Source organism: Phoxinus phoxinus, assembly GCF_949152265.1.
Source record: "Phoxinus phoxinus genome assembly, chromosome: 21".
Classification (NCBI taxonomy): Eukaryota; Metazoa; Chordata; class Actinopteri; order Cypriniformes; family Leuciscidae; genus Phoxinus; species Phoxinus phoxinus.
In genome coordinates, this window is record NC_136896.1 from 2,917,868 (window position 1) to 2,945,093 (window position 27,226).

The window sequence follows — 27,226 nt, forward strand, 5'->3', positions numbered from 1 at the left end:
GTTTTCAGTGTACTTAGAAAGATAATGCTGCATTTTTAAAGTCAACATGCATTTCTGTTTCCAAACACACTGAAACAAATTTGGTGTATGCAAAATACATCTCATTATGGAAGTAAAATAAGTAAATAATTAAAGGAATGTCAAGTAATTGAGCTTGAAACTATGGAGTAGAAAAACTGAAATAGTATTTACTTGCAAAACAATAACCTTTTATATACAACTTTGAAAAATATTTTGTACAGTGCATTTTACTTCAATAATGTGATAACATGCATGAATGTGCATTAAGAAAGTAAAGTGGATTTTGATTTCACCGGGTGCTTTGAACAGTTTCTTAAAACACCACACGAACACAAACTACTATTTTCTCAGAAAACCACAGTGAGATTTTAAACGGCTGTCAGGTGCACCATAATACATCTTATAGTGGTATAAGGAGTGTGTTTTTGTGCCCCGGTTGTGGTGGTACGCATGCCAAGAGAGGCCAACAGTGTGTGCAGCTCCTCCAGTGCGCTCGAGTCAGCAGCGGCCCATTACGAGCCCAGCAGAGAGATAATGTGCTGTGACACGCGTTATGTACACGGCGGAGCTGAGAGAGCACAGGTGTCACACCAGCCATTAATCTGACAGCGCTACTGTATTACTGCAAATTAAAAGTAGCACGATACAGAGAGAGAGAGAGAGAGAGAGAGAGAGAGAGAGAGAGAGAGAGAGAGAGAGAGCTAGTATCCACACGGACCCTGGCTGTCTGAGCTACGAAGCTGCAAGTGACATTTAAGAGAATTTGCAATTCCGCCGAGAAAAGCTATTACGGCACAAATTAACATCTAACATCCACACATCCCAGAACCCCCTCCACAGCTGTCTCATAAGAGCACACCATTAAAAAGATGAGAGCAGTTTTGCGCCGGCCAACCCAAGACACCACTGATGCTTAAATTGGGCTTGCGCTTTAACATTAACCTGATTGTCTTGTGTTTATGCTGGAAATGCATGTTTAATTTTTAGCTGTAAAATTCCCCTTTACAATGATTATTGTCATGAACATGATGGCATGGATTTCACAAACTGTAGTCTTGAGGCTAGAGAACCCTAATGAGATATTACTATACAATGTAATGCATTAATATGATCCTTCAAATTGAAGCTTTATTGCCACAGTTTTATTGTAGTAACAGTAACTGTGAAAACATTGATATTTTAATGTAAACTATGGTTACCATGGTAAACTTGGTTATAGACACATGCACTGCGATTTTCCACAATATTATTATTAATGTTATTTCCAAAATTTGCTTTTAATCCGTATTATCTATTTTTCTAAGTGTATATTAGTTTTATTTTTAGACATACTATACAATAATAAAACAACAATATATATTTTATTTTTATACATACTACACTAAATGTATGTGATGCAACGTGACAAAACCCGAACATTCCTGTAATTACCAAAAAATCTATCTACTGTGCACCAAACAAGTACAATTCACATACTATCTATAATACCTAAATAGTATGCAATATGAAAATGAACAAGCTCCAAGTATAGTAGATTGAAAACAGCGTGCTAAAGGATCTGGATCATACAGTGTAAGGGTTTTCAAAGAGTGCACAGCTACATACATTTTAGGCAAGTTTCGCCAGCAGTAAAGGAGAGGAAAACTTTCTTTTTCATGTATAAACTTGAGGAGCAACTAATACAAGATGCTTACATGCGAATGCTAATGTGTCTTTATCCCATACATTATTTTTACACAGCCAAAATATGGGAAATACATACTTCAAGTCTATAAGTATGCAAATTGCTACTGTACCAGCCCTAGTTTGCTTTCATACATTGTAAAAAAAAAAAAAAAGTTGCTGCCTTAAATTTTTAAGTACAATGTACAGTCATCTCAAATTCAAATTACATTAACCTGACTTAAAAAAATAGTTGAATCTTTGACTTATTTGGATGAGTTAAAGCAACGTAAAAACATATGTTGTCATAACTTATTGATCACGTAATTTTAATAATAAACAGTTTTGGTAGTGTGTTGGTTCTGCGCTCGAAAAGTCATGTCGAATTTGTGTCCTAAAGCGAAACGCATGAAAATCTGGAGTGCAGACGCAGTATTTCTCTCTCTTTCCCATGGGGTCAGGCCCTGCGGGTGTGAATCCTGCGGTGTTATGGAGTTCTTATCTGCTCTGATAGAGCGGCTCGCTCGTTACCTCAGTCTTAATACCGCCTCACGTCAGAAGGAATCCGCTCCACTCAGTCTCAGATCAATACCACAGCAGCAGGACAGCACACGTCGCTACTGTGCGCCTCAGAGCCTCCAGGTGAACGCATTACATAAGCACCAACGGGAGAAAACAGCCTCATTTTGTGACAGAAGCAACAAACTCAAATGCACACTTAACTTCGGTAACCTAATAGACGAAAAGAAATAGGGCAAAAGTGGAGAGAGTAAAGCAATAGTAAATTGCTTAGTAAAAAACTCACCCATTGCATGTTGTTGCAAATGTGCATGTTTTATAGCAATATATCGGCATAATAGAGACTGAGCTCAAGTATTTTAAAGGGGTGGTTGAGTATGATTTCACTTTTCTAACTGTAGTTAGTGTGTAATGTTGCTGTTTGATCATAAACAACATCTGCAAAGTTACAACACTCAAAGTTCAGAGCAAAGGAAGATATTTGCTTTTAAAGAAAAGGACTACAACAAACGGCTGGTAGAGACTACACGACATTCCTCCCGGGTTATTGACATCACTAACCTTTAAATTTACATAAACCCCGCCCCCGGGAATGTGATTTATAGATTATCAAGACAGAATATGCCTATGCTATGACTAGAAGATAACTACACATAAGCTACATAAATTCATCAACTAACCATTCAGAAATGTTGTCTACATGTTGTCACTTCTTCTTGAGTCTCTCCATCTTTGTCTGACTTCGGTTTGAACATAAAAAACTAAAAGTTTTAGAAATTTCCAGTGCATGTGTGTGTTTGGTATAAAACACAAGCTGTTTTAGCTCCGCCCCCTGTGCCGGGAGCAGCAGCTCATTTGCATTTAAAGGGACACACATAAAAACGGTGTGTTTTTGCTCACCCTCAAAAAGTTACAATTTTAACATGCTATATAAAAATATCTGTGGGGTATTTTGTGCAAAAACTTCACACACACACACACACTCATTTTACATCTTGTAAACATTATACCACCCTTTAAAAGTAGTCAATATGACATGCTTGCTATATTAAAATGATAGAGACTAAAGTCATATGTCATTTGCACTTCTGCATATGTGGACAAACTAGACATTAAATATTTTTACAGACCTAAGCGTCTAATTTTTCCCCCATATATTGGTTCAGTTCTTCAGATTCAGCTGTAATATAATGATGTTGGTTTCCTGGTCACAGTAGAGTCACGTGTGGATTCAGTAGTTGATTTTCTCTAAGCAGTTGAAGCGTTACGTTCATTGCTCCAGCCGAACGCCACAGAAATGCAGAGCAGTAATGGGCGCACGTGTGTGTGTGTGTGTTGCTCATCCAGTGAGTGGGAAGCTGTTGTCACAGGAGTGAATGACAAATGCAGTTGTATTGATCAGGTTTGTGGCCCAGGCTCCCTAATGGCACCTAATTAATGACTTCATTTGCCCCTGCGCCCGATACAGCAAATACCCACTCCACCTCAAGGACCCCCATGGGAGCCGTCCAAACAGAGCGCCTGCTCAGAAACATGCAGCTTTAACAGGCTGAAGTGGGAAAACACATGGCCAAGTCAAGCTTCACTATTGCTATTGCTCATAGAACTGAAGTTGTGACTCTTGTGTTTTCAGTTAGTGAGATACTATTAAAAAAAAATCCTGAACGCCTTAGCATCTGTCTTTGCAAACACCTGGAACACTCTATAGACAAAATGCAATATTATAGCAACCACAAAGAACACCCTAGCAACAGTATAGCAAAGCCCTAACAACCACCTACTGTAGATCACCCACTCAATCATATATATAGAAATGTATCAACCACGACATTTCTTAACAATCAAATTGTAACATGTTAACAACCACCCAGAACACCCTACAAATGGCAAAGCAAAGGCCTAGAAACTATTCAGAACTCCATAGCAACAGCATAGCAACGCCCTAACAATCACCTAGATCACCTCACCAATCATATAACAATGCATTGCCCACTAAATAAATACCCTAGCAATCACATAACAATAGGTAAACAACCACCCAGAACACCATATAAACAACATAACAACGCCCTAGCAACTATTCAGAACACCCTAGCAATAATATAGCAACACCCTAACAACTGCCTAGATCACCTAATCAATTGTATATCAATGCATTGCCTACTAAATACCCTGGCCTAGCAATCACATAGAAACACCCAGAACACTCTACAGTATAAATTGCATAATGCCCTAGCAACTATTCAGAACACCCTAGCAACACCCTAGATCACCTAATCAAGCAATGCATTGCCCAGTAAATACCCTAGCAATCACATAACAGGTAAACTACCACCAGAACACCCTATAAACAACATAACACCCTAGTAACTATTCATAACACCCTAGAAACAGCATAGCAACGCCTAACAATCCCCTAGATCACTCAATCAATCACACAGCAAAGGATTTCCTACAAAATACCCTAGCAACAACATAGCATCAGCATCACCCTACAAACTGCATAACAATGCCCTAGCAACTATTCAAAACACCCTAGCAACAGCACAGCAATGCCCTAACAACCGCCTAGATCACACACTCCATAGTATAGCAATGCAATGTAACTAAATACCCTAGCAATCACATAGCAACAAGTTAACAACCACCCATAACACCCTAGAAATAGCATAATTATACCCAAGCAACTACTCAAAAAACCCTAGCAACAACATAGCAACGTACTAAAAACTACTCAGAACCCCTTAATAACCTAACATTAATACCATTCAGCAACCATTCATAAAATTGTAAAATTGTAGCATCGTAGTTTTGCAACACACACTGTGTGTGTGTGTGTGTGTGTGTGTGTGTGTGTGTGTGTGTGTGTGTGTGTGTGTGTGTGTGTGTGTGTGTGTGTGTGTGTGTGTGTGTGTGTAAAACCGTGCTGTGCAGAAAGAAAAGGTCACCGTGACAAGCGCAGTGGTAATAACCAGCTGAAATGGTGCCATCAGACAGACATGATTGATCAATTGAATTCAGCGGCAGTGAAAAATGTGCGATCAAGAAGAGTATTACAGACACGATGAGCTGGGACAGGATACTCATCAAGACTTCATTCCAGCCTGAGCCTCTATCACTCCATCCATCCATCTATCCCTCTCTCTTTCACTTTCATCCCCTCTGCATTTATCCCCGCATCTCTCTTCTCACCGATTCTTGAGGAAACCAGGCTATAAAACAGAAAAAGAGGATTTTTATATAAAAACATGTTCAATGATATTCTGTTTTTCTTTGCCTATGGCTCACAGGACTGCATTAAAATGAGAGAAATTGTCTAAAAATACCGAACAATTTCTTTGTAAATTGTCTTTATAAAGAAAAGTAGGCAATAGTTTTGGTGCTGGCGGCGGTGGCGGCGGCTTTTTCTGGTATGCTGGATGAGGAGTCAGTTGGAGAAATCTCGCTAGTCCTCGGGTGTTTCGAGTTGGATTGAAAAAAAACCAAAATTCTCTTTTGAGACATTGCTAACTAGTAGCGCTGATATCGTAGTAGTTGTGCAACTTGTGAGTGTGTGTGCTGCGTAGGCTGAATCGTAATCGTGTGATTCGCGTCAAGATGCATCTGATTGGCTAATACACACTGAAGATAAATTAAATAATTTTTAATTAAATAATTACTAAAAGTATCCCTCTCTTCATCCCACACCCCAAACATGACACACAAAATGTCGTGGAACAGAAACAACAACCAGAAATATTTATGAGCTATCATTTTATTGTCATCACAGTTTGCCAACATCACTAGTTCCCGCGTCCATTAATATCATTGCGCTGCTGTACGGCAGCAGTTCATTGATTATTACGCAGGAATGAGAGTATAGTTCCTAGTTATATTGGCCTAGAAAATCGCAACTTGTCATTTCCTGTCGGTCTTAGGCCCCGTTTACACGAAGGGAAGACGCAGATATTTCCCTGCGGCTTGGCCTCTTTAACGATTATTTCTAAAAACTCTGGCTAAAGTGGAGATTTCTGAAAACGCCGGTTATGTGTTGCCGTGTCAACTGGGAGAAACGGGGTTTTAGGTTCGCTCTTGTCGATTCTGAGGATTCTGATTGGCTTGCATGGCTTTATCCTTCTCCCTACACTGCCGCCCATAGGTTTGGCAAAGTTATGATGGCGCTCGACGGCGTATTTATGCGGGTTGTGTGCACGATGTTATTATTGAAAACGGAGGGGGGGGGGGGGGGATATTCGTTTATCTAAATACCCAGCTATGTGTAAATGTGGCCTTAGTTCACGATGTAACTACAGAAGAGTCAAGTTTTAAATAGGAAAAATGTCGAACCTCTTTGGTCATTTTTTTGAGAGAGATGCTAACGGTCTAATCAGATTCAATGATCTATGCTAAGCTATGCTACAAGTGCTACCGCCAGACCCGGAGATTGGCTGAATGGATTCGAAAACGGTAAAACTGTTTAACTGCTACTTCCAGCAGGATAACGCACGTCACAAAGCTCAAATCATCTCAAACTGGTTTCTTGAACATGACAGTGAGTTCACTAAACTCAATCGGCCTCCACATTATCTCAGTCTAATAGAGCAATAGTGCGGTGGAACAAATATATTATTAAATAATACTTTATTATAAATATAACAACATTTTTATCCCATGAGTTCTTCTTTTTCTCAGGTCATCTCTCTAACTCTTCATCCACTCTCTCTCTAAGTCGGGTCAATCAATACAAGCAGAGCGTGTCATACATCACGGTGCCTGTGGGCCGCACTGAGAACATAATATGCTGCGAATGCAGAGTGACAGATTTGTAAGGGAGACACGACTTTCCAGAGAAGGCGGGATGTGGAGATATTTAAAGGAGCTCTAAAGCGGGTTGGCAGGGTGAAAGAGAGAAGAGAGAGAGAGAGAGAGAGGAAGGTGTGAGAGAGTCTTTTACTCAGCACAAGGGTAATCAGGTCAGAGGAAAACCAGGAGAAAGTGCTGTGTTTGTGGAGCGTTGTTTAACCGGTAAAGAGATTGAGCAATAACGGCAGAGGTTTTCTTCAGGTGTGTGTTTGTCAGGTTCAGAGTAAAAAGGTTTTGGTGAAATCAAATCAGCCTTGCACACGACTGGAGAAAACAGGAGAGATGAGCATTCAATGCAGTGCAATACAGATTATAGAGGACCAAAGATTTCCTCATGCTAAATAAATCAACTGGAATTAAGTTAAAGTATTTAATTTACTGGATTATAAGATTTATATTATGGAAACAGTCCTGATACAGTTATTTTCTTTTGGAAAAAAACGCCTGGAAAATCATATAAATGATTTATATATTAAATAACCATGTATTAATGCCTATTAATATATAATAAAAGATCTAAATATTTTAGAAATGAAAAGTACTTAATCCCAGTTGATTCACTTGATGGACACAAACCATAAAATCAGATTATCCTTACCAAATCAATAACTCTGACATAAATGCACAAACAGCTTCATATTATGTAATGCTTGAGTTTTAACATTTATCCATTTCCCTTTTAACATATTCTGATCTAGAAATATTGTCCTATTTTAACTTCACTTTTTGTATATTACAGAAATATTCCCGGTTAAATGCATATTTAAATTAATTTAATAATTTTAGACATGCTGATTTTGACCTGTCCCTAAAAATTGAATTTAGTAGGCCAAATTTGAAAGCATAGCCTCATTGTTAGACTAGTCTAACCTTTCTGTGTCTGTGCAAAATGATATCACAGACTCCAGTTATGACCATCTAAACCTGGTAAACCTCTGCATGATACATGCAGAGATATGGTGTTTACTCCCTAGAGCAAATTTCAGAGCTAAAAAGACCCAATTATGCTTTTTCGAATACCTTCATGCAGTGTGTAATATAGCGGTTTGTGAATGCAAAAGTTCTGCAAAGATTTAAAGATCAAAATGCATGATAAGTTATTGTCTCCTAAAAGAAAGACTGCTTTAAACGAGTTATCAGCAATTCCAGCCTCACTACCTAAAGTCAAATAACACAAGTTTTGTGTGGAAGAACATAAGTCAATATGTTGCACATTATCTTGTGTTTCATCTTGAGCAAAACAAAGAAGCACAGTTTGCTTTGGTATGAGGAAAACTCCAACATGTTCCCTTCTCTCACTTGGCTCTTGGATTCTGGAATATTCTGTTGTTGTGGAATGTTGCTCTCTCGGCCCAGACGAGTAGAAAGCTGTTTTTGGGTGTCTGTAGATGGTTCTGAGGGTTCAGCGCAGAGCAGTGATTCTCAGGGCAGTGTGGAGAGTCTGAGGAAACATCTGCGAGCCGATGCCTTCACCCAGCAGCAGTTAGAAGCTCTGGACCGAGTGTTCGAGAGGCCGGCGTTCCCCGACGTCTTTCCCACTTCTGAACACGTCAAACCCGAGCAGGTGAGTGACGTTCCCTTCTGCCTCTCTGCGCGCCTGCAACGAAACATATCGACATTTAGACCAAAAATACAGTGCAATGATGGTATCAGATACTAATACCGTACTACTGTAGGCCGATGCTCCCAATTGTGGAATAAATTTACTCTTCCGAATTAACCCCTATTAAAAAAATACCAATTCTATGTTGGCTTTACTATGTCTGGTTGTGTGTGTTGTTTATCAGTAAATTGCTAGCGTTGCAGTGAGGATCAAATAGCAGAACTCCCTCGGTTTATTGATTTTCTGATGAAAATAAAAATACATTCTTAGGAAAAACAACATGAGATGAGCTACCACCCACTCGCTGGCCATAGACAACATGAGCAATGATGTCATTTCCTGTAAGGTTCCTGTTTACAAAAGCTAAATGTGGCAAAACACTCACAAAAGAACAATAGCAATTAACACACACACACACACACACACACACAGCACCATATGAAACCCTTTATGTACATATTAAAAATGTTGGATTTATTATAATGGATAACCTTTATTTACTTTCATTAGACTACTAAACAACAAGTGACGATTAATTTCTCTCCCCGAAAGAGCGAGTCGGAGCCATAAAGCAAAGGGAACAGCCTAATTGAGTTGATTTTAATTTGGGTGCGATCGGGAGACATTACTCCGGCGATTAATCAGGCCGACAGCACTCACCTCCAGAAGAAGGCCTAATTTGCAGCTAATTACAAAACTGATTTTCACTGCAAGATCAATACCGAAATGAATTGGAAATGACTCGCAATCACAAAGGCCGTCAAAGAGGGTATTAAAAAGGAGGAAAAAAAGACGAAGGAAACACGGAAAGCCTTTGAAGGAAAAATGGACGAACGGAACGCTCTAGAAAAATCAGTTTTAATTTAAAGGAATATTAATCAGACTATTTTCTCCCTTCATGGACCTTTTTTTTCTCCTTCGCAAAACCTAAACCAGACGCCCGTTCTATTTCTGTCTCTTTCTCTCTATGTCGGGCTATTAGTATTAGTGGCTCTTTGTTCCAAAACTAAGCTTTGCTGTCCACTCAGTTAGCTGTCTTCTAAGGGTGCACACTGTATTGTTGTTGAACACACTGCTTTTTCATTACGAAAGCGAAATGTGTATCGAATCACATGTATATTTATTTTGAAATCATATTTTTGCACCCACCCACACACATTGTAAAAAAAGAAAAAGTTGCTGCCTTAAATTTGTAAGTACAGTCAAATTGGATTTTTAATTCATTTCAACTTAAATTACATTAGACTGACTTAAATAGTTGATAGTAAAATAGTCTTGTATAACTTTTAAAAGTTTAAAATAAAATTTTAGCTTTACTTATTAATACTTAATTGCTTAACGTATTTTGATGAGTTAAAGCGATGTAAAAACATATGTTGTTCCTAAAACAATGTAAAAACATTATTGTAACTTATTGATCATATAATTTTTTACAGTACACCTAAAAACTGCCTGTTATGCTCCTTGGGTGCAAATTGGTATTTTTTTATCATAATATTTTTAATTAATAATATTCATAAACACACTGGTTTGTATAGGCTTGTTTTGGCTTTTCTAGTTTAACCATTTACTGCACTTTGTAATGCTTTGGTTATTTACCTAGCGACTAATGATTGAAATTCTCTCACATTCACAGAAAATAGCTTACTTCTGTGTTGCAAAATATAATTTGACTATATTTCACTGAGCTCTTTGCAAAGCTGGTATGGTATTGCCTTCGAATTCACCCCAAAGAATCCCTTTTTGAAGCAGTCTCCGCTTTCCAGAGCTACATAGGCAGCTCATAGGTTTTGGAGCAGAGCCAGTGTTTTGGTTGTGTTTAGAGGCATTAAAAAGCCATTCTGGAGATGCTAAATGTGACAGGCTCTCCTCCCACACTTCTGCCAGCCATGTGCTCGTCCTTTTCACTCTCCCCTCCATCTGCATGAGAAAAGCCCTGTTCTGCTCCACGACCTCCACCGAAAAGAGCCCAACATCAGCCAGGAACAGTTGTAGCCCACAATTAGAGTTTATCTGTGATAGAGACAGACATGGCTGGGGTCAGGGGCCTCCCCTGTGACACACACACACACACACACACATTGACTTTGGACAGACATTCTCAACATGCAGACGCCGGAAGTCTCATCTCATTAAATAACAAAAGAGTTTAAGAAAAAAATCCCCCCCATCTGCTGACACGGTCTGAGGAGCATGTCTGTAATGGAAGGGGGTTGTGGAAATCATAAATCTTATCAATGTCATTTCTGAAGGCTTTGCAACTATAAGTGATTTAGCAAATGCGAAAACATCACTTTAGAAATTATCTTATTAACACAAGGTGAACTAATCAGGCCCTAGTTTAAATTTATAACAACAACATATATCATCATTTTTTGTCTCTAAAGATGGCTTGTTGGAGCTAAATTATTTCATCCCTTATTTTATAAGACGCTAAGAAATATTCTAGGATGCTGTGAGTTGTTGCTAGGTTATTATCATTAAATAAAACTATTAAACACATTTTTGTAATTGAAATAAAGCTGAAATCAATTAAAATATAAATATTAGATGAAAAATTAGAAATGCTGCCTTGTCAAATGACTGAAATAAAACAATTTGGAGCACTAAAATTATAATAATATATATATAAACAAACAAATACAAATGCAAGGCATAATAATATTGAAAGAAAAACGCATTCAGTTGAGTGAGTTTTTAGTTTGATTTGAATGTCTGTCAGGAACATCATGAAGGCTGCAGGTTGAGCGATGTTGACGTGATCTTGATCTTCTTGATCTGCAGGCGAGTGAGTACAGTCTCCCTGCATTAAACACAGGCCTGGATGAAGTCAAGCCCAGTTTATCCTCCGGCACGACCTCTGACCTGGGCGCCAGCGTGTCACAGAGCTACTCTGTAGGTAAGATCACCTGATCCATGTCACCAACCTTAATGACCGTTCAAAGTCAGCTCAAATGGATAATTAAAGAGGACCTATTCTGCTTCTTTAGTGTGTGATGTTGCTGTTTGAGCATGAAAACACAGCTCTACAAAGTCCCTCCAGCGGGAGTTCATCTCTATATCAGTGTCACTGTTTCTGAACTCCTGAAACGCCTCCATTGTAGTCTTGAGTTTCTTCCGGGAACGAACACGTCACAATATTCCTCATTTAAATAATTCATATTATGCAGAATAAAGGGGCGGGGCCTGGTTGAGTTAGTTAGTAGTGTGTTGAAACTGGCGGTTATGGTAACGGGAGGGACATTTTCCAAACACACTCGAAGAGCTTGACCAATCACAACACACTGCTCCAGCCGACCAATCAGAGCACAGTGTGCTTTTCAAAAGGAGGGGCTTCATAGAGACAGGAAGTAAACAGAGTGTTACTGACAGACTGGGAAGAGAGGAGCCGCAACAATGGAGAATATGGGGGAAATTATCAACTTTCAAGCATGAAAACCTGTTCTGGAAGAGCCCAAAAACAAAATCCAGACAAAAACTAAATGCATTTAGAAGAACTAAACTGGGTAATCTGAGGGTTTGTGCTCAGATTTGCCTATGCTGGTCTTTGTAATATTCAAAATGCAATAATAACTTGCTCCACTTCAGAAATAGACCATAGACCTACTGGTTAATGTTCACCAATAGTCAGATAGCTATTTTAGTCCTTTATTTAGGCCACTGTTGTCTGTTTATGAACCCTTTCTAAAATACTACCTACAGTTAACTTAATGCCATTGTTTATATAATGCAAGTATATTTAATAATGCATTGAATATGCTGTGAAGTAAATTTGAACTCAAATGCTGCTAATCTATGTGTCAGTCATGTTTTATTTACATGCATGTAGAAGATTCGATCTCGTGTAGTGATATTGGTCTTATAACGGACATAATTAAACCAACTTCAGAGTAACGAGCTGTTGCACAGAGGACGATTGTTCCTTAACTGCTCTATCACAGCGCTGAGCTTCAAAATGATATCAAATATTAACATTTACATAAACAAATTCATCATTTGCTCATGGCAGACAGGGAACGTGGGGTATTTGTTTCTCTGTCTCTCTCTCACTCTCTCGCTCGCTCGTGTGCTCTTGTTAATAATAAATGATGGGACGGTTAATTAAAACGTAGTGTGCTTGTTGTGCCAGTTATTAATATGAAATGTGTGAAGTTTACTGACAGTTTTACGATCGTCTTCAGGTCAAAGATAAATATACACCGCTTTTATTAAAATGCACATAATTATGTGGAAGCCATTATGGCCATTATTGTGTTTGTGTGAGTTTGGCTGGCGACAGAAAGCAATAGAAAGAGAGAGAAAGAAAGAGAGAGAGAGAGAGAGAGAGAGAGAGAGAGAGAGAGAGAGAGAGAGAGAGAGAGAGAGAGAGAGAGAGAATGTGGGTTTGTAGTCGACAGACTGATTATCTGTTTCATGGCAGTTTCACATCACCACAGATTTGTGCGTTGTTTGTATTAATCAGGTATGAATATAATAAGCATGCTAATCTTTCAGCGTTTACTGACCTTCATGACCCTCAAACCAAAGCCATATGACTTCCTTTCTTCTGTGGAACACAAAAGGAGATGTTAGGAAGAATATTCATAGTCTTTTCTATACAATGAAAGCGAATGGGGATGAATGCTTTCATGCTTAAACAATAAGACAAAAGCACCTGAAAAGTAGTCCATACGACCGTAATGCACAAGTTTGGAACAAACTGAGGATGAGCACAACATTTTTGGTTGAACTAGCACTGAATGTATTCCTGTTTAAACGTTCTTGATAAGCGTACCAAAACAAAAATATTTAAATGATTTCCACTGGTTAGGCTGAGATCCAACGTTCAGATGAATAGTTCCTTTAATGGAAAAGAAACACAGATTACACTCATCCTTAAAATGTTTTCCAACCCCAATTAAAATGCCCACAGTTATTGATCTTGTTGATTTTATGCATGAAAATTTGCATAATCTATTAAAAATGAATGATTCATGAAGCAGTCTGTGCCAGAGGAGATGTGAGTTCTTGGTGAACTGTGAATACCTCACAGATAGACATCTTTTATGTCCTTGGCTTTTTCTATTAAAAACTAATCAATCAACCAACTAATATACATGCATACAGTACATACTAAAAATATTGCCCCTTTAAATAGCTTCAACGCTAGATCTTGGAAAGCTCTGGTTCATTGCTTCTGCTAAACTTGGTCCAGTTATATGGAAAAAGCTGTTGGGAAATGCAATGAATTTGTCACCTTAAAAGAAGCAATAGTTTCTCTTTCTCTGTCTCCCGACACACTGGCTGCCCGTGTCCGCACCTGAGGGCACCACGCTCCTAGTCACACAAATTAATGCTTATTCCATCTTCACAAAAAGCAAACTAACCTTTGAGCACACATTTGATAACAAACGACTTTCACCGTGCATCCAGGGAATTAGGGCAATTTGGCTCTCCAAACATCCTTTGCTTAGTTGTAATTAATTAGGGTGCCGTGTTTTTTTGGCTGGTGATAAATTGCTGCATCCTGAATGTAGAAAATAGAGGTCAAGCGTTTCCCGTAGCCTCGTTGTTGGAACATTAAGGTGTCCCTGTCGTGGCGAATTTAATAAAGCTATGTTGAAGCAAGTGTTCGCACTCAACCCTTTCGACTTCTTCAGATAATACAAAGGTCACCCTGATTTTCAGCATCAGGTGTTGTGTGTTTCTTGCGTGTTGACCGATTATTGAGGAAGGTAAAAAGCTGAAGTCCAGCAGTGCAATTTTGCAGCAATTCTTAAACCTGAAACATTCTCAACTATGCAAACCAACATGTGAATGCTTGCTCAATGCATTGAAGCATGGCTCTCTTTTAAACACTAATACACTCTAAATGCTTGGTTGTTTTAACCCAATTTTGGGTCAAATATGGACAAGCCCAGCTATTGGGTTAATTTTGGGTTTGTCCATATTTGACCCAACATTGGGTTAAACCAATCTAGCATTTTTTTGAGTATTTAGAGTGTAGTGCCCCTGTTATGCTTTTATAGCTGTTTGTGAATTTAAAAAGTCTGCACAGTTTCAGAATCAAAGTGCAGATAAATGGAGTTATTGTCTCCTAAAAGATTGTGAACTTCCTGAAACGAGTCGTCAGTGATTCCAGTCTCACTTCCGGCTGAACCTGCGTAGGTTTGTAACAAATTTGCATAATGCCAGCAGTCTCTGGTCTTGATTGGCTGTCGGCGAACAGCGTCTGCTTTGTCCCGTCTGTAAACAAAGACTGTAGTTGTATCTGAGACTGGAAGAGTTTGGTCCGACACCATCGTTCATGTTCATATCACTAGGCGCGTTTCCATTACAGATTTACCAAAACTTTTACGATTTTTTTCTAAATGTCGACAAAAAACGATTGCTAAATGACGCCGTTTCCATTAACCGATGTTATGCGACTAAAAAATTATTTTTTCCTCTCGCAATCCAAAAATCGCGAGCAATGTTGGTAGGTTTATGTGTAGGCCTATCCCAGCCACCGCACTAGCCATTATTATTAACGGAAGGAGACGTAAGCGTGTTATCCAAGCATTAATGGCAAGGAAAGACCCTTATACTTGTGAGCGGCACATATGAGGAGTTTCTGGTGTTTCTCCCTCATTTCTGCTTCGAGGTCTTGATTGTGGCATTTCTTTGAGGTTTAGAATCCAGTATTCCTGTAATTCTTTTGTCTTTTATGTATTTAATAAAGAACTGTGTTTCGTATTCTGTCCAAACACCTGTAAATACGCAAAAACTGTTTCCATTGCAGGTTTGCGAAATATTTCTTTTTCAAATTGCCTGAAAAACCACCTCATCCGAGCGTAAAAACTTTTTTTGCGAAATTGACGTGTTTCCATTGGGCGTATTTTCAATTCGCAATTTCAATTTGTGCAGTTTGAAGGGTAATGGAAACGCGGCTACTGTGTATCAAGTGCTGAGGAAAAGCTGAATTTCAGATATGGCTGTTTGGTTTCTGACACAAGCTGCAAGCGGTCGACCAATCAAAACAGACTGGGCCATCTGACCAATCAGAGCAGAGCAGGCTCGTGGAAAGGAGAGGTTTAGAGAGACCGAATCCTTGATCGAACCATTTCACACACTGTGAGAAAAGAGCTGATGCTGCATTAAAGTATGCTTTATATTATAAGAAAATTAAAGATTGTTTGACTTTGGATGCACGTAAACCTGTGGTAGGAGACTCCAAAACAACATTTGGAGCCTTAAAAATAGCATAACTTTTACGTGCATTCTTTTGGCCGTAACAATAAATAAATACTCTGTGTCAACAGTTTAACTAACTTTAGCAAATTTGCTCAGCAAGTTTTTTCTCTAACTGCTTCTCTGCCATAAAAGAGAAAGCATACAGTATAAGAAGACCCCTTGTGGCAATTACTGAAAATGCAATGCATACTTGCGCGGCATTATTGACACATTTCATAAGTTGTCCATCATAAATGGAAACACACATCATTCAACACATCCTTCATTTCACCAAGACACCAATATCCAAGAAATAATTGATTAATAATAATAATCCAGTCAACATAGTTAGTCAGCCTAATTAAAGGCTATTTACGTTGATTTAATGGTTTGTAGCATACATTTCAGATTTTAGAGTACAAATATCCATTTAATAATTGTACGTAAAATTTTTTTTTTAAATGGCGCTTTTGTTCAATCTTAAGTTCATTTTTAGCCTGCATGTTTTTTCTGGTCATTGGCAAGTGTCCTGGTCCACACAGCATTACACTCGCTGGGCTTTGATGGACACTGTCCTGCTCATTAGAATTGAACTGATGGCCAAGTTTACCCCAGCGTCCCCAGTAAACCCTCCACAGCCCCCCTTACTTGAACAAAAACATTAGTCTGTGAGGGGTGTCAGGCTTCAGCGCTCGGCTGGGTCCGGGCTTTGCGTTGTTGGGTAGGACAGCCAAGCGTCAGTCCCAATTACTGCTCTGAATGTGGAGCTTCTTGGTGCTAAGAAGAGACATTGACTGTTTAGTGGAGGCCGGTATGGGCCGGTCGGTATGACCCAGGCTTACATCTGTTCTCTGTTCTGACCTCGAAAGGACAAGAATAAATCCTTTGATACGCAATGTTTTTTGTTTCTTTTCTTTTCTTGACCAAAAACTGATTCCGTTTAAAATCATTATTTCTACAGTTCAAAATGCGTTTGCAATCAATTGCGTGTCAGCTTGTTCATGCATGGAACCGCTAGTGAGTGTAGTTGTGTTTTGTGTGTGCAGGTCGGGATATGGCCAACACAACCTTACCTGGATATCCACCTCACGTCCCGCCCACCGGACAGGGCAGCTACCCAACGTCCACACTGGCTGGAATGGTTCCTGGTGAGCATATCGAGATAATAAAGAAGTGTTTGCAATTGACCAAATTGAAAATGAGAACTTTTTGATGTTCCACAACTCCTTAAGACTCCTTTTTTTATGCACAGAACAAAAGTCAATGCAGTTGAGTTTATATTTACCTTGAAATGCATTCAAAATATAACTGTAGTTCTTATGATTCACCTTTATGAAAGCCGTCTTTGTGCCATGTGCCAATTTTTCCATCTGCCGTCGGTCAAACAAACAGACAGTCAGTCCCATACCAAACCCACTGAGTCACTGTTGAGATTCTCAAACAAATACATATTCAAAAGTTTGGATCAAGTACGATTTTATTGTATTTTAAAGTGATTAATATTTTTATTTGGCATTAAATTGATCAAAAGTGACAGTAAATACAATTATAATGTTACAAAAGATTTTGTATTGCAAATAAATGAATTCATTTGAACTTTCTATATTTCATTTGAATATATTAACCAGCACACTGATAATAATCAGACATGTTTAAATATAATATTGCAATGATTTCTGAAGGATCATGTGACACTGAATAATGATGCTGAAAATTCAGATTTAAGGAATAAATTACATTTTAAAATATATTCTAATAGAAAACAGTTATTTTAAAATATATATATATATTTTTTTTTTACTGTATTTTTGACCAAATTAATGCCGCCTTGGTGAGCAAAAGAGACTTCTATAAAAACATTTTTAAAAATCATACCGACCCCAAACTTTTGAATGTTAGCATAGTTGTCTATGCGCATTAAACCAGTATTTTAACTTTTAAAATGCCACACTTCACTTTTAACATCTATACATTGATGAAAGCTCAAATAGTAAAATATTCGAGTGGCTTACATTTATGAACTGACCAGACACCATTACTAATAAATGAAGTCCTGTAGTGTTTACAAGAGCCTGCAGACACTCGGAGAAGCAGCATTTCACTGGTGTGTGAATGCAGGAAACCTTTAACTATTGACCATCAAACCTCAATTGACTAAAGAATTAACCGGTCCAGCAGACCTCCAGACGAAAGGCGTTCTGAGATCACTGAGCTCAAACTCATTTGTAAAATGTGGTTCGATCCGGCATTATTTTTAGCAGCTCCATGTAATAAGAGCAGCAGCGGGTCTCGGCAGACGTGTCCATTATACCTGTGCTTCAGAGAGATTTACTGACAGACTAAAAACACCTCTTTATTATCCCATAAAGGACAGACTGGGTTAGACCAACACAAAGGCTCGGCCTTTCTTCCAGCTCAAATTCCACAATAGAGAAATAAACTTTGCAGAGGGAAAAAAGGGACTTAGTAGTGCACTCATTCAACAGGACACAATGGGTTTTAGAAACCAGACGTTACGATGTGACTGAGAATATATTTCTTAACAAGTTCGAGGTTTTATCTTAAACTCCAAAAGTTACAGCAAATGTGATGTAAAATTGCTGGTGCGTTATTTTAAAATGCCTGTATGTTTCCAATTCAGGGAGTGAGTTTTCAGGGAATCCCTACAGCCATCCACAGTACACGACCTACAATGAAGCCTGGAGATTCAGCAACCCGGCAATACTGAGTGAGTGCCACTAACCTCCTGTCTCTTACAATCATGGTGAACGTATACTCTCAAAATATCATCGGGGCTACAATAAAATGAGCTTATTTTGTATTAGACAGCACTTTCATGAAAGAAAAATTATACAAATCACATTGAAACTGCACAACAACATAAAACAAATTGTAAACAATACTGTAAATAAAAACAGCACTTTGTGTTCACAGAGTCATTTATGTAATCAGTTTTATTTGATTGGGTTGTAATTCATGGTGCATGCTTAAGTTTATGCAAAAATAAGACAAAATTTGCAATGAAGGAAATGGTGGAATTTGCGTTATTTTTTGTGATAGCAAAATCATAGAAGGACTGGCATACATGAACTCAATACTATATGCATAAAGCAAAAATGCAGACATTTTCATGGTGTATTGAAATGGTACATTCCTTTCTTATTAACTTTCAGGTTCCCCCTATTATTATAGTGCATCCAGAGGCTCCGCCCCCCCAACTGCTGCCACTGCCTATGACCGCCACTAGTTACCACGGAAACCAGTTTAGGCGGCACACCCATGGACTCGGACTTCATATTCTGCCAGTGTGAGCAGTGCAGCTGATTGGACGGAGTGGTTTCATGCGGTCACATGATGAAGAACAGACCAATCAGGAACAAAAAACATCTCAACGACAATTCAGCCATTCACACAGGCCTCGACGGCTTCCGCACGTGACGAGGGAAAACTCATGAAAATTAACTATAAATGTATATCTCATGGAGTGAGGGTAAATAGGATTTTTAAAACGTACAATGGAATTATCATCTGCTTTTATAATACTTTTATATGTTGTCCTCATTTATATTCATAGGTATTCATACATAAAGTGGTTCCTTTCATACATTTGGATAGACACTGAAATGAACAATAATACGTATTACAATATAACATGATGTATTACAATATAACAATTATACAATATAACATGACGCATTACAATATCATAACACAACACATAACACATAACAACACATAACATGACACAACATGACACAACATATCACATAACACACTGTAAAAATAATGTAATATAACTTTTTATCTTTTTTCAAATCAACTTCGATAACTAATGTGTGAAGATAACATACTAGTTTGAGTTTCTGTTTATTAAACCATTCTTCTTCATTGTATTAACTCAAATTTATAATTACAACGAACTCAAAATTAAGGCAACAAGATAATTTGCTTTTTTAAGTTAAACCAAAAAAATGTTTACAGTGCACAACATGGCATAACACAAAACACAACATAACACATCATATAACACATAACATAACAACACAACATAACAACGATACAAACTGAAATAATCAATATGACGTATTACAAACATAAATCTTGTTCATATGTAAAAGCATTTACATGTCAGATGCTGTCAGTGTGCTGATAATGTACTTTTCAGTGTCTATCCAAATGTACAAAAATGTCTGTGTACACTTTATTTATGAATAGCTACAATACGAGCAAGATCACCTGGACGATCACTGACCGGGAAAACCTTCCAGCGCATGGCAGCAGATTCTCCGAACACGTTTCTCTCTCGGTGTGTGTCTGCGGACAGACAGCGCAAAAAAACGAACAGAAAAACACACACGGATTGAAAACGTGATGCTCCACTCAACACACAGTAAACTATTACTCAACACGGTATGTACTCAAACTCAGCATGGAAATAAAAGCAGGCGTACTCCTCCTGTCAGCGCCAGCAGATGCTAGCACACTTCAGTGAGAAACAATCAGAGACGAGGAGACTAATACTTCAGCACACAGACACTGACCTGCTGTACGGACACCAGATATGACTATACGTGGAAATATTCGAAGATGCATTTTTCTATGTCGTTTTTATGATGACAAGGACACTACAGTATGCATGGATTATTTTCATTCATTATGCATTTTTATGTGTTTATCATAGATCAGATTCTCAGGAGGGAGTTGAATTGTGACCATTGAAATGATCGCTTTACACCGGATCCACTGCAAACAGTGTTTCAGTTTTTGTGCTGAAATACAGATGCAAAAGTGGTTCACCCCTCCGTGTTATTTTTTGCACTATGGGTTGTGCTCTTTATAAGATGAATATCTTCAGTCTTGACTGAATAAACAGTGAACTTACTCAGTCTTCAGTCAGATTGGATGCTCGGTAAGATTTTGAGAAACAACAAACATGTACTACTGATCAGACGAAGCACTTAAACCTCCAAATGTGTTTACAGAATAGTTATCAGCTGTTCAACTAATCAACAGATGGGTCGCTCACTGGTTATCGGCTTTATGGTTTACTTTTCAGAGCTCAAAAACATTTTGGGATTGTCAATCTGTTTCAGTAACGCAAAAAAAAAAAACTTTTGTTTAATGCTTTACAACAAGTGCAATTCAGCAAAACATGGATCATAATTATGTACTGTACACTCCAGTTTTAGTTCATGTTGTGATAAACTTTAGTCTTCATCAGATACGTTACAGTTGAGAGAATGTACTTGTATCACATTTGCCAAAGACTTTTTGTTGATGTGTATTTTGTTAATTTACAGTCTGCTGTCGCATTGTACAAACAGTATTATAGTAAAAACATTTTCAATATATGTACAAATCCTATGCAGAGCAAAGAAAAAACTGTTGTATGCATAACTATAAAACTACTGACATGTTGGTTTTGTTCATTATTTATGTTATTTTGTGAAATAATAATTTTTAAAATTATTTTGTGTGAAATGTCATTTCTGTACTGTAAATACATTCTGATCGAATCTGGTCCGTCTCTGGTTTCCTCATCTGTGCAGAACTCAAATAACTGTAATAGTGTGAGACACACGTGGGCTGAATACAAACAGACTCTGATATCTATGAACTTCCAAATCAAAGCAACACTATTTACTTTATGGCCTTCCCAAACATTTCTGCCATCATGGAATAGAGACCGTAGACACACATTGACTTTGACTTTGACATTGGCTTTGACTCTTCTTGTTATGTTTATTTATAAAAATCAATTTCTCTTTAAATTAAAAATAAAAGCAAAACTCAAATTGGAAAAAAATACAAATTAATGTTAAAGAAGTCATAAAAAAAAATCATAGCTAAATCAGTAACGTTTTATGCAAAATAGTTCAGCATTATATTATATACATAATAGTTCATCTATCTATCCATCTTATTTCTTAGTGTAAAGTACATTCTTAGAAGCAAATATTCAGTGGTGTTCTATATGGAACTCTGGGGTTCTAGACTTAACTTTAAAGAACCATTTAAATGATTGCATAATGCTTTTAAGTTTAAGGGGTGATTTCATTTTTTTCTGGTAAAGTACATTTACGTGTTGTTTAATTCATAAAATGTAATCAAAATTATATCATAATTATACCATATTATCCCATGAAGGGAACCCTTAAAAAGTATGAGGTGACCGACAGAATCCTTTAAGCTCTAAATATAATATTTTCTTCTAATAGTGTAGCATGGATTCTGACATTATGAATATCAATGATGTTGACAGTGTTGGGGGTAAAGCGTGCCACGCAACACAAGTTATGTAAACAGATTTCTTTTAAATAACTAGTAAAGTAATACATTACTTTTAATTTTACAACAAAATAAATATTATGAAAACCTAATTAAAAATGCTAAATTACGCAAATATACTTTCGGTATTTAATCTCACTTTATTAACCAATGTATTTGCTGCTGACCTTCGATGATTCAATTCAACCATACTAATAAGCAAAAATTACTTTAGATTTTTGTTGTTGTTGGTGGTTTTATTGAAGTTGAACGTTGTTCTCCTGTCCTGTTCTTCTGCGACGGGTTTGAGCGGCGCCCTCTACTGTACAGGTGTGGATTTACATTTCCTTATTCATTTAAACTGGTGAAAGGGAAAGAAAAGGGCCTGTACATGTACCGAACATAGAACTTATGATTATTTGTTATTAAAAACAAACAAGCAAGCCCAGCCCAGGGGAGAACAAGTAACACAAAAGTAACACAACAAGTTACGACTCAACTTTCCATAAAAAAGTAAACACAATTAGTTACTTTTTAGGGAGTTATGTAATATTGTATATCGTTGACAACTATGAGAATGTGCAAATACAGAACAGGTCTTTAAAGAAAATTTACCATTAATTCACTTTCAAATCTCTTTCAGAAGCATTTGCTGAGACTGATCCCCTGAGGCTTTTTAAACACCTACTGCTTAATGGACTGAATTATATTTTGTTTATTCACAAAAAAAGTAATTAGAGATGAACTTCTTTAAGGGCGCGCGAGAGATCACAATGTGGCTGGGAAGAGCGCCAGAGAATGTTTTCTTTATGATTTGGATCACTGAGCATATAAAATGTATAACCTTCTCCAGGCCCTGAAAAGCAGAAGTATTATTTCGACAAATAGGGATGAATTCAATTAGCGGAGACCTCACAAAAAGATGGAGTCAGTTCTGCAGGAATTCTCACTCGCAGGATGCAATGACTTTTTTTGGGGGGGAAATGAGTTTCCTCCATTTCTTAATCCTGCAGGCTTATGGAGAATTGTTTTGTGTTTCATTATTGATTATGAATAAAGGAGAAGAGAGATTGACTGAGGTAACTCTCTCTACTTGAACAGAATCACTCGCCCTAGGAGAGATTTTTTTATTTGTCAACAAAATATGACCGTTAAACTACTTTATCTTTTGTGAAGCTTCTTATAAGATGAGGCCTTTTGCTGTGTTGTTTCAACCCAATTTTGGGTCAAATATGGACAAAGCCAAACGTTGGGTTAAAAATGTAAAAAAAAAAAAATTAACCCACCGGCTGGGTTGGTCCATATTTGACCCAAAATTGGGTTGAAACAACCCAGCATTTTTTAGAGTGCAATATGTAAACTTTTGATGCTTTCAACTCTTATACCATTTAATTATGAATAAACTCTTATACCATTTAATTATTAATAAACGACATACTTGCAAACTGAAGACACATGACTCTATTTTAGAGTTGTTAACCCTAATCAGTTTCAGCCAAAATAACATACTACAAATTTCATTAATTTTTTTTAATGAATACGCATCTCCCTCAAACAGTGTAAGAAGAGCCCATATTACCATGGTAAATCGGTGTAAAGGTTTAGCTGACATGAGAGTTTCATCTTTTCAGCTGGTGTTTATCTCTCTCTCTCTCTCTCTCTCTCTCTCTCTCTCTAACTGCTGTATATGTTTGTCATTCAGGCCTTGTTAGGAGAAGAAAACCCCCACTGTTGACTCCTCCCCTCCCTTCTCTGAGCGGAGAATTCCCTGTGGTAAAATTATTCCATTTAGATGGAAACTTTTTGTCACTCCTGTCTAAATTGGCATTTCTGGCTCTTTCAGTGAAACCAGTAAACTGTGAACCTGGATGCAGCTGTCAATCAAACGGAGCGTTTCCTCAGTGTGCCAGATGACGCGATACGGAGAGAGCTGCGAGCTGATTGGCTCTCATCAGAACTGAAGAAAAAAAGCACCTGCCACTGTCAGAGCTTTTCAACTATTGCAACACACACACACAAATATCATATAGACTGTTTGACAGCTGCTGATTATCTATAGCCTATCCATTCTGTTTTGCAACGCCGTGGATCGAAGTAAGATATTTTCTTTGAATGTGTGAGGCTTCCAATTCATCCACCAAATGTTGCAATGCGCAAGTATAAGATATTTTCTGTGAATGAGTGTGATGTGAACTTCCGACTCATTAGCCGCTACAGGTAAATAACTGGAAGAGTAACAAAACGCAATAAACAGAAAAACTATGAGCACTACAAACCAGTCTGCATATGATTATGATAATAAAATATTACCAGTTTGCCATATTGTTATAATAAATGATAAAAGCAGCATAGCACAGTTAAAAATGGCCACACCACTGACTAATTTCACTTATATACTTGTATTATCTTACAAAGGTAGAAAGGGTAATATTCAAATTATAACAAATGTCTGAACATTTCTTCCTATTTTTTAAGAATATGACAGTCTAAACAAAGGTGTCATTTTGATGAATTAACAAGCCATGCATGATTCAAACAATGTCATTTTAGCAGCATTAGTTTCCCATCAGGTCATAAATGTGTCTCAGTTTCACAACCCAGTGCACACCGACCGCCAGTTAACAGCGTCTATCCACAGCTTGTTTAAAATAAACCACCGTTACGGCATAATTACAGATTTCGTTATCAGTTCGTCCTCTCTGTGGATCTCATAAGCTCATTTTCATTGTGAATCGGAAACAAAGAAAATCACGTTTCATGTCCTCCTATCAGGAATAACTCAGCAGCAGCACAACCCAACAGCAAAGCTGTCACTTTAATACTGAGAATTTAATTGGATTTGGCAATAAATAATGGGCCTCTTAGGGAACCATCATGCCCAGTCGTGGCCCCGCATGGTGAAGGGTGTTCGCAGGGCGTCCCAGGTGTCTGATGGATGAACAACAGTTATGAATGATTTTAGTCTGAGGAGATGCGAGGTCTTCCAGGAGGATGGAGCTAATGAGCAAACATTCAATGATCAGACCAATGCATCCGAGCTGCCTTGCGGTCTATAAACCCTCATAAGTGACTTGACTTGAAACAGCAGACCGTGTGTTGTACAGATAGTGCTCCAAATGCAAAGTGCATGAGAAGCTCCACTTACAATAAGTTGCTAAACTGAGGATCTTATATGCATAATAACCCATAAAACCATACATTTTTCCATAAATTGAATTGCTTGCTAAGGTTGCTCCAAACAGTAGGAAACTTAATATAGCTTTTAAAATTAAAAGGCAGCATTGCATATGCAGGCAATCCCAAAATGCAGTGACTGCTCCAGCCGACCAATCAGAGCACATTATGCTTTTCAGAAGGAGGGGCTTCATAGAGACAGGAGCGTTACTGACAGACTGGGAAGAGAGGAGCCGCAACAATGGAGAATATGGGGAAAATAATCAACATGAAAACCTGTTCTAGAGCCCACAGACAAAATCAAGACTTTGTAAAATGGCCTCTTTAAAAAGCAGCACTTCGAGATGCCTTAAAATGTGTTTTGAAATACTTTTATGTTTAGCATGAGCTGCTTAAATAGGCACCACATGCTAAACGTATAAAAGCATTTCAAAATGGAGCAAATGAGCAGTTATCACCACAGGTGAAAGTTGTCCACAGTTAATACAGCAAAAAAGAAGGAGAGAGCGATAGAGAGAGAGAATTAAACGACTCCAGCACTGCCGACGTGCTGCCCAGTCCATCCAGTGCCAAGCGTTTCTCCCTCACCACTCAATAATTAGCCCTAATGGCTATTGTGTGATACATGATGCAATTAAAAGCTAATGTTATGCACGTATGTGATTACCACAGGCAGAATGACAGGCAGTCAGGGGTCCTGAATGTCAACACGCGCGCTGCATTAATCGTCCAATCACGTGCAGATCTCTCCAGAGAACTCACAGTTATCACTTCGGTCACGGTAAAAAAGTTATATGTGAAGTCTTATTACTGAAATTAAAGAAATAGTTCACTCACTCACTCGTACATTGTTCCATATCCATGTTTTCTATGAAATACAAACATTTTAAGTACACTGTCAAAATTCTTAGAAAAAAATCTGAGAAATAATGGACAATATCGTACTTTTTTTTTTTTTTTTCATAATTCAAATACAGTTTGTAACTTTAATTTTACAGGTTTTTTTATATTTTTAGAATTGTGTAAAAACATTAAAATATGATCAAACACTGCTATAATACAAACACAAGTAAGTCTTAAAAGTGCAAAAGAGTGTTGTCATTTTGGGTATATCACACAATTTAATGAAGAAAAAACATATTTAGATCTTTAAAAGTGTTAAAAACGTGTCTAAAAAAAACTGTAAAAGCAAGAAACACTGAAAGTTCATTTTCTCACCTCATGTTGTTCTTTTTTAGTGAAACACAAACATTTAACTTAAACAAAAGTATCATAAAATGTATCCAAATGACTATATTACAAGCCTACTAAAGTTACAAGCCTAGTAAATAGTGACAAAAAGACAGAAAAGTCATTATATGTACTGATCTTGCTCTCAAATCGAAATCTCCATCCTGCATATTCATGTTGGCACATTGTGTTTGGGGTCAATGATGTTCAGCCTGCCACAAACCGTCAAGACATCATTCAATTGTATGAGATTTCAGAGGGGAAGGGGAAAATAAGATCCTTTATGTTACTCTTTACCCTTTTCTGATTCGTCCTCATTCATTTTGATTAAATGGAAAACAGCATTGAGAATATCCCGCCATTGTTTCCCATGGAAATGAATATAATACAGGGTTGGAACAACATGAAGGTGAGTAAATTATTTTAATTTTGGCTGAATTATCCGTTTAACAGGGAGAGAAAGAGCCGAATTATCAACCTCCCACTTCCCACTCTTTCCTCCTGTATCTCTCTCCTCTCCTCCCCCTCTCTCTGTCAGAGTAAACTCATGATGAATTACCCTGTCAACTGAATTCATTCAGGGACCAATTAATCCAGCAGAAATAAACTAGAGCCATCAGACACAGAAAAACCCAGAGCACAGAGAGACAGAGAGAGAGAGAGAGAGAGAGAGAGAGAGAGAGAGAGAGAGAGAGAGAGAGAGAGAGAGAGAGAGAG

At 37.8% G+C, this 27,226-nt stretch overlaps 1 protein-coding gene across 4 annotated transcripts in view; it reads left to right on the forward strand.

Annotated features, from left to right (window-relative positions):
- Window positions 1–19,524, forward strand: part of pax2b (paired box 2b) — a 29,624-nt gene extending 10,100 nt beyond the window's left edge. Inside the window, exons 6-10 of one of the 4 annotated variants that reach the window (XM_079596042.1) lie at window positions 8,433–8,608; window positions 11,432–11,546; window positions 16,885–16,986; window positions 18,480–18,566; window positions 19,012–19,524. In XM_079596042.1, the coding sequence (XP_079452168.1) occupies window positions 8,433–8,608; window positions 11,432–11,546; window positions 16,885–16,986; window positions 18,480–18,566; window positions 19,012–19,085 (554 nt within the window). In that variant the 3' untranslated portion in view covers window positions 19,086–19,524. The remainder of the gene's footprint in view (window positions 1–8,432; window positions 8,609–11,431; window positions 11,547–16,884; window positions 16,987–18,479; window positions 18,567–19,011) is intronic. The other 3 variants (XM_079596041.1, XM_079596044.1, XM_079596043.1) reach the window with 3 other exon arrangements.
- The last annotated feature ends 7,702 nt before the right edge of the window (window positions 19,525–27,226 follow it).